This window comes from Chrysochloris asiatica, unplaced genomic scaffold (genome assembly GCF_000296735.1).
Source record: "Chrysochloris asiatica unplaced genomic scaffold, ChrAsi1.0 scaffold00230, whole genome shotgun sequence".
Lineage (NCBI taxonomy): Eukaryota > Metazoa > Chordata > Mammalia > Afrosoricida > Chrysochloridae > Chrysochloris > Chrysochloris asiatica.
Window position 1 is genome coordinate 1,688,519 of NW_006408748.1, and position 13,004 is coordinate 1,701,522.

Sequence of the window (13,004 nt, forward strand, 5' to 3'; positions counted from 1 at the left end):
GCATGGGGTCGCTATGAGTCGGTTCCGACTCGATGGCACCTGACAACAACAAAATATATATGAAAGTTAGAATTGATGTCTTTGAATTATGGTGTTGGTGAAAAATATTGAATATCCCATGGAATGTCAGAAAAACAAACAAAATCTGTCTTGGAAGAAGTACCTCCAGAATGCAGCCAGAATGTACCTTACAAGTGAGGATAATAAGACTTTGTCTCACATGTTATCAGGAGGGATCAGTCCCTGGAGAAGGACAGCTTGCTTGGTAAAATGGAAGTCCAAGAAAGATTTGTTGTCACATTGACTGAAACAATGGACTGCTTATACAACAATGGGTTGTTTTAGCAATTATCAAGAGCATGGTGTAGTACTCAGCACTGCTTCCTTCTGTTACATGTTGTTGTTGTTAAGTGACATTGAGTCTGTTCTGATTCATAGCAACCCTGTATAGGGTTTCTGAGGAGTGGCTGGTGAGTTTGAACTACGGACCTTGTGGGCCAGTGCATTATCCTGTTGTATTTAGGGTTGCTATGACTTGGTGGTGGTGGGCTGTGGAGTCAGTTCCGACTCATAGCGACCCTGTACAGGGTTTTCGAGGCTGTAAATCTTTACAGGAGCAGAAAGCCTCATCTTTCTCTCACAGGACAACTGGTAGTTTTGAACTGCTGACCTTGAGGTTAGCAGCCCAATTTGTAACCACTACTCTACCAGAACTCCTTCATGACTTGATAGCACATAGCAATAACAACTTTTAATTCTAGAAGGTACTTTATAATTCTTTCAAAAATCTTCTTGAACTTTGCTTTGGAAGTATTGTCTTTTAAAAAGAATAAGCCCTTTTTTGCCATTAGTCATTTTCAAGTATTTGTACTATCTACCTGATCATTGTATTCTTTTTAGATCTGGAGGTCTAATTCTTGTATCTGCTGACTATTGCTCATTTGTTTCTTGTATATGTTTTCTTTCATATGTTTAATACTGTTCCATATCTTGAAGCATTTTCCTTTTTTTTATTATTGTTGAGAGTATCCACAGCCAAACACCCACTAGTTCAACAGGTTCTGCATGTAGAATTCTGTGACATTGATGACATTCTTCAGGTTGTGTGACCACTCTGGCCTCCTTTTCTGAGTTGTTTCTCCTTCATTACCATGAACTCACTGCCACTGTTTCCCCTTTTGAGTTGCTGTTTTCAGTTTGATCCCATGTAGATAATCTTTCAAACGAGCCCAATGTTCAAGACAAACATTCTTTGCTGTATAAGCTAACCTGCTTTGATTAAATAATACTTCAGGGGATTTTTTTAGTGTTTTTTTGTGAATTATATGATCGTTTACAAGGGAAAACATTAGTTTTACATTCATTCTATCTTATACTGTTTCATTGCCATGGTTACAATCCCCTCCATGCAGCATCAACCAACCAAAGGGTATACCCTGCAAGCCTGCCCCCTACACTACCCTGCCCCCCCTCCAGTCTTCAGCACACAGTCGCGTTCCCTCTCTGGATCTAAAGTCCCCAGCTTCTTCATCTGTCCACGTCATTGTCTCTGCCTCCATCTCAGGCAACACTGCACCTCTGGGTAGGGTCCCGCTCTCGGCTCTTCTCCGTTGATGGGCCTAGGGACCTCCGCTCCTCGACTGGAAAGTTAATCACTCTTCAGGGGATATTTTTGACTTAAGGTTCAAGATTTAAGGTTCACAATTTTATTTCCTTAGGACAACAATTTTGGCTTTTTGTCTAGCCTCAGTGGCTCCAGAAAGTCTGGATTCCATGAGTTTTCTGTTCTGCATTTTTTCTCCTTTTCATCAGAACCCTATGTTGTTGTTGTTGTTGTCAGATGCCATCGAGTCGGAACCTACTCATAGCGACCCCATGCACAGCAGAATGAAACAATGTCCGATCCTGGGCCAACCTCACTACCGCCGCCACACTTTACGCCATCAGTGATGTCACCTGGCCAATCCATCTCGTTAGGGGTCTTCCTCTTTTTCTCTGACCCTCCACCTTACCCAGCATGACATCCTTCTCCAGCGACTGTTCTCTCTGGACAATGTGTCCAAAGTATGAGAGACGAAGCTTAGCCATCTTGGCCTCCAAGGAGCACTCTGGTTGCACTTCTTCCAAAACAGATCTTTTGGTTCTTTTGGAATTCCATGGCACTTTCAATATTCTCCTCCAACACCACAACTCAAAGGCATCAATTCTTCTACGATCTTCCTTATTCACTGTCCAGCTTTCACATCCATATGAAGTTATTGAAAATACCATGGCTTGGGTCAGGCGCACCTTAGTCCTCAAGCTGACATCTCTGCTCTTCAATACTTAAAAAGTTCCTGTGTAGCAGATTTGCCCAATGCAATACGTCATCTGATCTCTTGACTGCTGCTTCCGCGAGTGTTGATAGTTGATCCAAGAAGAATGAAGTCCTTGACAACCTCAATCTCTTCTCCATTGAGAAGAATGCTGTTTATTGGTCCAGTGGTGAGGATTTTTGTTAAAAAATAACAATAACAAGGCACTATCCAAACCTGACTTCATGGCAGAGGAGACATTTTTTCATGGAAGCAAATACGCCCGTGTTCCATTTCCTTCCCCTTGACTCTTGCTCTTGATACATGGTTTCTTTGTGAGGTTTGCAATTGTTCAATTATAAATGCATGCACAATAGAGCTTATCTCTGGAGCAGTTTTTATTTCTTTTATTATTTTTTTTTTTTTATTTAAAGCTTTTAAGGTGAATTGAGTCATAGTTCACATGGCAGAATACTGATTTTGCATGCAACCAATTGTATTTTGTTTCATTGCCATGATTATAATACCCTCGGGCAGTGTTTCCTTCTGCTGTGCCTATTAGGGTCGCTATGAGTCGGTACCGACTCGATGGCACCTAACAACAACAATGCACCATTGGTTAACAGTATTTGCCTCTATTCCCTCTTTTTTTGTTTTTATACACAGGAATATACAATCATTTAAACAACCAAAGGGCACATTTTACAAGCCTGCCTCCTGCCCACTGGCACAGTCTTTTCTTTCCATGAGTCTAGAGTCCTCAGCTGCTCTTTCTCTCCATGCCATATCTCTGTCTCCGTCTCTGGTGTCGCTGCTTCTCTGGTTAGGATCTCATGCTCTGCTTCAGTTCTTCCCACTTGAAGGTCCTAGGGTCCTCTGTTCCTGGAAGATTAACTATTCCTCCTCCTTTTGTTACACATCTTCTGTCTTTACAGTTGTGACAAACACAATTAGTCATGATAATAATTATTATTGAATCAAAAGGATCCTATCCCTTACTCCTTTTACCAGATCCATCTAGTCAAGCTGAAAACTATTCAGTGGAGATTCTACCCTCCCCCTTCACTCTGAAACTAAAATCCCTCTTGAAACCTTGTAAGCCAGCCACTTCGTGCCTTTATCGCCCCCTCATTTTAGGTACCAATGTTTAAGTTGCCTGTCCCTACCAACCCTGTATACTGAGGGGATAGGCTTGATCCTTGATGTGAAGACTCCTTCCCTTATAGTTGTTATTTTGAGCAACTACATCCATAAACAAAGGTCAAGCTGATCAAATTGTAACAATTTACACTTGCTTCCTATATCAAACTTCTTTATCTTCCTCTAGTCCAGTTCTGATCATCAAACCATCCAAGCTAGGTCAAACGGGTACTATCTGCAAGTTTGGGCATTCTTCCTCCCACGTCATATCAGCTGAACGCTTCATATCAGCTCTAGCCCCAGTGACTAGGTCAGTGTCCATGGGCTCAGGAGTTCCCAAATCTCCCCAAACTTTGGACCAACCAGCCCTTCCTCTTCTCTCTCTCATCTCAAGGTCGACAGGAGTCTATGGAACATGGTCAAGCTCAGCCCATGTCTTCGTTACTGCTTTTCCCCCACTTCCACTCACAAGTAGACCAAAGCAGTCACCAGTGAGCTTACAAGACTGCTCGTGTGCTCCCTTTGAGTTTCAGTCTTAGAAGGGGTTTGTCCTGAAGGGCTGACTTTTCTGGACTTGATGGCTCCCAGGTGAACAGCTTGCTTGTTTTGTAACAGCCAAACAGTCTGCTTTTTTTTTTTTTTCCTCCCCTGCTGGTCTTTCTTTCAAGAAGTATCTTCTGTTCCTCTAGCCGCTCCAGGTTGGTCTGCTTGTCCTTTCAATCGGGAATATCTCCCTCAGAAGCTTCTGGACCCACCCAAAATTCCACCTAAGGCCCCGTACTCTACAAAGGCTCAACAAGAGGCCTATCTCACTGGGCAAATTCTAGAACTCCATTTAGGTATTCCAATTAGTTATAGGCTGAAGACGGGCTTACAAGCTTTTTGTAATCATATTTCCCAGTATTCCTTTCTATCTTACTTAAATGTCTATTTTACAATAGTAGGCAGGGGAAACCAATATCCATACCTTAACATTATTTCCCCTCTTTTCCCCATTCAGACTAGGCCTCAGTCCCTGTGTCACAGAGCCCTGTTGTTCCAAGGTTGAGTATACATCACTATTTACCTCTGTCCCGTTTAGCTCATGCAAACCTGCCTAAGTGTTCCCCTATCTACCTTGTTCTTTCCCCTCTTCCCCTTCCTGTGTACCGCCCTCCCCATTACCTGAGCTATGATATGACAGTCTCCTAACCTGTGCCTTACTGTCCCCTCCTTCCCACCCTTAGTAACCATCAAAGAATTTTTTTGTTTTAATATGGAAATCTTTGCTTAAGCTTTTACATTAATGGTCTTATACAAAGTTGACCTTTTGTGACTGACTAATTCCACACCAGGAGCCCTGGTGTGGTGCTGTGGGTTAATGTGCCAACTGCAAGGTTGGCGGTTCAAGCTCACCAGCTGCTCCTCAGAAACCCTATACAGGGTCGCTATGGGTTGGAACTGACTCAACAGCACTTAACAACAACAACAGCAGCAATTCATTCAGCACAATGTCCTCAAGGTTCATCCATGTTATGTCATGGCTTGCAACTTCCTTGTTATTCTTCAAGGTAGCATAGTATTCCATTGTGTGTATGTACCACAGTTTGTTTATCCATTCTTCCATTGATGGGCACTTAGGCTGTCTCCATCTTTTTGCTATTGTGAATAGTGCTGCTATGAACATTGGTGTGCATATATCTACTCATGTTATGGCTCGTATTTCTTGTGGATATATACCAAGTAGAGGAATTGCTGGATCATAAAGTATTTCTATTTTCAACTTTCTGAGGAAGCACCATACAATTTTCCAGAGTGGTTGAACCATTTTACATTCCTACCAGCAATGTAGGAGGGTCCCAGTCTCTCCGCATCCTCACCAGCATTTATTGTCCTCAATTTTTCTGAACTTCATTGTTATTGCTGGTATGAGATGATATCTCATTGTTGTTTTGATTTGCATCTCTCTAATGATTAATGGAGCTCTGGTAGCATAGTGGTTATGAATCTGTCTGTGAACTGCCAGGTCAGCAGTTTGAAACTACCAGCTGTTCCGCGGGAGAAAGCTGAGGCTTTCTGCTCCCGTAAAGATTTACAGCCTCAGAAACCCTATCCAGGGTCGCTATGAGTCGGAACCGACTCCACGGCACATAACAACAACAACAATGACTAATGATCTTGATCATTTCTTCATATGTTTGTTGGCTGCCTGGAGTGTTTTCAGTGCTTTGGAAGAAGCTTTGGATTTGTTTTTGCTAAACTTGTAGGCGTATTAAAAGTCTGGGTCTTTCTAGACCACTGAAAATATACACTTGTGACCTAGACCAGAGTAAGACTAGAGGGCAAGTTCTTGATAAATTCCTGGTAACGAACTTCCTGTTTTTTTCACTCCCAAGACAGATGGGCTGCCTCTAGTCTTCCTTCACCAGCTCCTCTGTATAGCTGCAGCATCAGTGTCTGCCCATCACTCTTATTTTCTGTTTGATCTGTACTTTAGTCCCTGGGAATTCCCTTATTTTTTTTTTTCAAGTTGGCATATCCATTTAATAAGATATGCCTATTATTTTAAACTCACAGTGAATTTGACTGTTGGGTTGGTTCAGCCATAATATTTTTAACCCCTGCAGACCCAAGTGAGATCAGATCCCAGCGACATGCAGTTTTCCATGATGAAGACTGGTGACCGAACTTCTGCTGCTGAAAACACAGTAAGAATCCTAAATCAAATTCACACCCACATCTTTCTGATAATTGTATAATCTTGTTTCCTTTTCTAGGATGGCTCAGAATCTGTAGTGATACAAAAAGTAAGATCTGCCACTTATTAACTTAGAGTATGGCCCAGCGTGTCAGGTCTGAAGGTTGTTTTAGCTGCTATTGAAGGGCCATTATCACAGCAAACATGGACAGCTTCCGGGTGCAGTTGGCATTGTTCTTCTTAAAAGCGCTGGGAGGACAGAAGAACTAATCTGTGGATAATTTTTTATTTTCACTCTATCTGATGCAATGACTGGTGCTCTGAAAGCTATTTTTGTATTTAATATTTGGATTCTTTTTTAATACTTATGTGTATTCCCCCCCCACAACATTTTAACATTCTGAAACCCATATAAATTTCACAATCACTGTGAATTTGTTTAATGAAGTAATATTGTTTATTGGCTAAAAAGTTATTTTTATTACTAAATAAATTATAGTGTCCTAGTATGAGTCAGAAGGAGTTCTGGTAGTGTAGTGGTTATGAATCGGGCTGTGAACCACAAGGTCAGCAGTTCGAAACTACCAGCTGTTCCGTGGGAGAAAGATGAGGCTTTCTACTCCCATAAGGATTTATAACCTCGGAAACCCTGTACAGGGTCACTATGGGTCTGAACTGACTCCACAGCCCATAACAACAACAACAGCTATGAATCAGAACCAACCTGACGGGAGACAGCACTTAGCAATACATTTTAGAATCCAAGAAATATATAAAAGTGGTTGTTTGTTTTTATTTGAAATAATCATTCTTTATGAGCCCTGGTGTGGTACTGTAAGATCAGCACTGGACTGCTAGCCACAATATTGGTGGTTCAAATTCACCAGCCTCTCCTTGGAAACCCTATACAGAGTCGCTGTGAGTCAGAAGTGACTCCATGGCACTTAACAACAACACCAGTGAGTCCACATAACTAATACATGCCTTTTTTTATCAAACACAGTCATACCTTCCACTGAGAATTATTACTAGGTATTAACTGTGTGTCCCTGAATGGCATAAAGAGTTTATATTTTAAGTTCCTAACCAAAAGGATAGAAGTTCAAGTCTACCCAGAGGTGCTTTGGAAGAAAGGCTTGGGGACATACTTCTGAAAAACTCAGCCATTGAAAACTTTATAGAGTTCAGTTCTACTCATACCCACCTGGATTGCCATGACTTGGTGGCAACTGGAAAGGAACTGCCTTGTGTGAGCAGCAGAGGGACGATTTTGTAGCCACACTGACAGCAAGTCACTTTAAATCCTCCGCAGAGGTGCAAATCTATAATCGCAAAAGGCTCAATGGAATGGAAGAACTTTATTCTCTGAGGAATCTGAGTTCAGTTGTAGTGGACCTATGTTGAGCTTTCCTTTCAATATTGCACAGTACTCATTCATATTAGAGAGCTACAGAGTCCTGGTGTGGCATCGTAGGATAAGCACTCGACCTCAAGGTTGGCACTTCAAACTCACCAGCCACCCTTCACAAACACTATTGTTGTTAAGTGCCATAGAGTCAGTTCTGACTCATAGCGACCTTGTATAGGGTTTCCAGGGAGTGGCTGGTGAGCTTGAACCGCCGACCTTGAGGTTCAAACTGACCTTGCAGTCCACAGCGCCATACCAGGACTCCCCAGAGACACTATACAGGATTGGTATGAGTCAGACCCAACTCGAGAAACAACACAGATAATTTATAAAAAGTAATTACACAAAAGTATTTGAGTATATTCCAAAGATATTGGGGCTGTGTATAGCCAAGGACTCTTGTTTCTGTGTGCCCTTAAGTCAGTTCTGACTCAGCACCCCTATAGAACAGAAGAGCTATCTCACAGGGTTTCCTAAGTTGTAACCTTTACAGGAGCAAATCGCTAGATCTGTTCTCCCGTGGAGTAGCTAGTGGGTTTGAACAACCTACCTCTCAGTTAGCTGCCAAGCATTTAACCCTTGTATTGTCTGGACTCCATCTAAGGACTCTTACTGGCATATGTTTATAATATATTTTTACTAATTAAATTATTTTAGATGTGCTTACTAAATATACCTATTCCTCAGTTATCAACTATCTTAATATGCAACATTTTGTGTCTATGACAGTTGTAAAATATCTGTACAACTATTTTGTACACTAACAAAATTAATTAATTCTGACAGCAATGAACACCAACGAGCAAGGTGAGAGGAACACTGGTAGTGATAGTTACGTTTACTTGTCAACTAGACTGCACCTCAATTCTCAGTGTCTTGGCAGTTATATAATGATGTAATTTGGCAGTGACGTAATCATGGAATCATTTTCCATTTTGTGATCTGATGTGCTCATCTTCCATTTTCACATGACAGCCTTGTATCTGGAACCTAACTATATCGATAAGTAAGGCTTGGGTGTGGTACCATGTAAATTTGGCTCATTGTTTTCATAAATTAGGTTCAGCTCTTTTGGATTTTTTTATTGGTCTTTTCCTGAAGTAATTAATTTCACTATCTTTTAACCTTCTTTGGCAGATAAGTGTGGTGGTTGGCAAGAAAACTTTGTTTCTTTTTAATCTGAATGAACCTGATAACCCAATTGATTTAGAATTTCAGCAACGTTATGGCAACATCGTCTGCTATAGTTGGTACGTACAGAAAATTCATCATAGAAGGACAGTCATGTGTTTTCCCTTACTAATTATTGTTCATATATAATACATAGTTTTTTCTTTAGCATTCTACCCCATATATAACATTTTCTGGAGTAGAGTCTATGATTTAGTATGTGAAACTACCTAGCATATTGTCTGTTACACAGTGTTGTTGTTGTTAAGTGCCCTCGAGTCAGTTCCGACCCATAGCGACCCTGTGTAGGGTTTCGAAGGAGCAGCTGGTGAGCTTGAACTGCCAACTTTGCAGTTCAAGCGGCTTTTCAGTCTGGCGCATTAGTAGGTCCTTAATAAATTGTATTCTGCACTCCGTTAGTTTCAGGTACCTGAGAATTTACTGTAGTGCCCTTTGTACTTGAGCTCCCTTTTCACTAGATTGTTGACTTTCCTGCTACAGGTATGGTGATGGCTACATCATGATTGGTTTTTCACGTGGATTTTTTGTGGTTATTTCTACTCATATTCGAGAGATTGGCCAAGAGATCTTTCAGGCTCGTGATCATAAAGATAACTTAACCAGTATCGCAGTATCACAGACCCTTAACAAAGCTGCAACATGTGGAGATAACTGGTAAGTTGGGTTCAGATTTCATGGGAAAGCTTAGCACGGAATCCTTGAGAGATTTGACAAGACTTTGATGGCCAGTATGAATCTGGCAACCCGTACTTTCTTAAACTCATAGAGCATGTTTGCAGTTGCAAATTTCTGAGACTCCTTTACCTCTGTCCTTAAACAGTCAGGGCAAAAAACCTAACACAGAGTATGCTTGAAAATCAACCTTAAAAATAAAATTAAAAGATAAATAAATAAAATAGACAGCTCCGGGTAATAAGGAGTAAACACACTCCACCCTGTCTTTCCTACTGAATACCGATATAAACCTGGCAGAATGCATGAAGCATCTAAGTAAGGACTCTGAAAAGTAAATAGTAGCAGGCAGAATTGAGAAGAAGACCAGAATTTGAAGTACCACCAAACCAGTGGTGAGTCTCTTGTTTGTCCTCCAGTGTCTCTCATTCTGGCCTCAAGGCAACCAGAAATGTGGAAGTCAGACAGAGAGCGTTCTAGAAGCTCTCACAGTTTGGCTCAAGTTGCAGGAAAGGGAACTCATGACATTCAGAAAGACTGGGAAAAGACTTCTGATTTCCTCTTTTTGGTCTTTGTGTTCTCTTATGTCCCAGCCACCAAAGGACCCACAGGCACCTAACAGTTTGTGGGGTAATCCTACCCTTAATCAGAAAAGGGGCCAACTCCCACCATTTATTTGTCTCTGTCTTCTCACTACTTGCCTTTTCCCCCAGTCATGAAATGTGTAAGGTAGAGTAGATAACTAGTACTTTAGAGTTCTTGATGGTGGACTAATGAGGGAAGCCAAGGAAACCAGAAAATACGAGGGAGATCAACAGAGGAGGGAGCACTGGAAAGCAGTCCATAAAGATATTTGTCAACTCCTGAGCTCATCCATGTGCTGTATTTGTGAGAATCTGATCCTAAAACAAACCAAGTTTTTGAGAACTGAACTGTAGTATAGGTTACTTTTCAACAAATGGTGGTGGCAAAACTGGAAATAATTTGTAGAAGAATGAAACAAGACCCATATCGCAAACCGTACACAAAAACCCATATCTTACACCATATACAAACTCATTTTGTATCAACTACAAAGATCATCAAGGAAAAAACAGGGACAAAGTTAGGGACTCTAATACATGGCAAAAATATTCTCTCTAACATTACTAAAACACACACAAACAGCAGAAGACAAAATACATGACCGAGACCTCTTAATTTTGCCAAAAGAGTGAAACGGGAACCAACAAACTGGGAAAACTTTTTTGCAAGGACATATAAGACAAGGAGCTCTGGTAGCGTGGTGGTTACAAATCGGGCTGCAAACCTCAAGGTCAGCTGTTCGAAACTACCAGCTGTTCCACGGGAGAAAGATGAGGCTTTCTGCTCCCATAAAGATTTACAGCCTTAGAAACCCTGTACAGGGTCACTATGAGTCGGAACCGACTCCATAGCACATAACCACAACCACCACCAGACAAGGGACTAATCGCTAAAATTTATAGAAAACTGTGTGGCGCTATAGGTTAAGCACTCAACTTCAAGGTCAGTGTGAACTGCAAGATTGGTTCTTCAAACTCACTAACTGCTCCTCAGAAACCCTGTACAAGGTAGCTATGAGTCGGAACTGACTCAACAGCTCTTAATAACAACAACAACTACAACTACACAATCCCCCTGCAAAAAAAAGACAAACAGCCCAATTTAAAAATGGGCACAGTGCCCTTTGGTGGTGTAAATGATTATATATGCCTGAGTGTTTAAAAAAAAGAGCTGAAGTGAATAGAGAGAAACACTGTTAACTGATGGTACTTGGAGGGGATTATAATCATTGTAATGAAACAAGGTGTTTGATTTGTTGAATGTAAAACTGATGCTATGCCCTGTAAACTTCCACACAATCCACAATAAAAACCTTAAAAAAAAAAAAAAAGTGGGCACAGGGCATGAACAGACACTTTACCAAGGAAGATATTCAGGGAGCCAACAAACATGTGAAAAAATGTTCACAATCATTAACCATTGGAAAGATGCAAATCAAAACAACAATGAGATATCTCGCACCAGCATTGATATCAAAGTTAAAAAAAATAGAAAACAACAAATGCTGGCAAGAGTGTGGAGAGACTAGAACCCTCATACATTGCTGGTAAGACTGTAGAATGGTTCAATCACTGTGGAATGGTATGGTGTTTTCTAGAAACTTAGTACTACCGTATAACCCAGTAATCCCTCTACCTGATATAAATACACAAAAAATAAGAGCCAGGACATGAGTAGATATCTGCATGCTGATGTTCACTGCAGCACTATTCACAATAGCAAAAATATGGACACAGCCTAAATGCCCATCAGTGAAAGAGTGGTAAACAAACTTTGGTACATACACACAATGGAATACTATGCAATGTTGAAGAATAACGGTGAATCTGTGAAACACCTCCTAACATGGATGAACCTGAAGAACATTATGCTGAGCGAAATAAGTCAGACACAAAAGGACAAATATTGTATGAGAACACTATTTGTAGAAGCTCAGCAGAAGATTCTCATACTAAAAGAAACATTCTTTATTGGTTACCAAGGGTGCGAGGGAAGGGAGAGAAATTCACTGGCAAGAGGGTGGGCATATGTTAACACAGAAGACAGGGAGCGTAGTATGCAAGAAAGGGGAGGGAAATATACAAGAAGAGGGGAGGTTGGCAGTAGAATGATGAAGATGGATGAAGATATATAAGAGTTTGAAGTAAGATATTTGTACATGGGTAGTCACAGGGAGGAAGTGGGACAACTGTTATTGCAGGGAGGGGACTGCAATCATTGAGATGAAACAAAGTGAATGATTTGTTGAATGTAAAACTAATGATCTTGTCTATAAACCTTCACTCAATTCACAATAAAGTGTTTAAAAAAATAAAAAAAGATCATAGTCCAGGTCCCATATTGACCACTGAGTGGACCATATACGAGGCGCATCTGAACATTACTGCAGAGTTTTTGAAACTGGAAATGGCAGTTTAACTCATAAGGCACAGAAGATTAGTTTGAAACTTGTTACTTGAAACCAACTGGGTTAATTTCATGCTAAAACAAAAATACTAACCATCTCCATGAGATTTGAACAAGACACAATATCTCATAATATAGTCAACATGTCTAAAAATCTAATTATGTGACTATCAGGACAATCTCAACTTACTTGGATCAAAGGCACTCAAAGACATGTAAGGATAATGCATATAGCAGCTATTATAAAAGTAATCCAAGAGAACAAACAAGATGGCAGTAAAGAGCTCCGCCAACAACAACACAGAATACCCGACCAAGTAGGCTTAGGGGATGGTCCCAGAACTATGACCCACATATAAAGGAATATTTAGAAGGTTGGAAGGCTCACAGCTGGGAGAATTTGTGGCACAATCAAGAATCTGTTGCTTTCTAGTCCGGGACACCTGGCTGCTCCAGGAGCCGCCATCTTGGGTAAGACCAAGCGGGGGAAGGATCAGAGCGGCCACAGACGCCTGGCAGAACCGCTGAGATAAAGGAGTGGACATTCTTTTCTTTTGGTATCTGTTCATTGGTCCCTTGCTGTCTGCGCACCTCCATTCTGGTGACTATAGGGGTGCCTGAGCTAGTGGGC

At 41.0% G+C, this 13,004-nt stretch overlaps 1 protein-coding gene across 2 annotated transcripts in view; it reads left to right on the forward strand.

The window, feature by feature from the left end:
* Positions 1 to 13,004, forward strand: part of WDR19 (WD repeat domain 19) — a 120,256-nt gene that overhangs the window by 38,161 nt on the left and 69,091 nt on the right. For both annotated transcript variants that reach the window (XM_006873212.1, XM_006873213.1), the window contains 3 exons: positions 6,041 to 6,121; positions 8,657 to 8,769; positions 9,191 to 9,364. In XM_006873212.1, the coding sequence (XP_006873274.1) occupies positions 6,041 to 6,121; positions 8,657 to 8,769; positions 9,191 to 9,364 (368 nt within the window). The remainder of the gene's footprint in view (positions 1 to 6,040; positions 6,122 to 8,656; positions 8,770 to 9,190; positions 9,365 to 13,004) is intronic.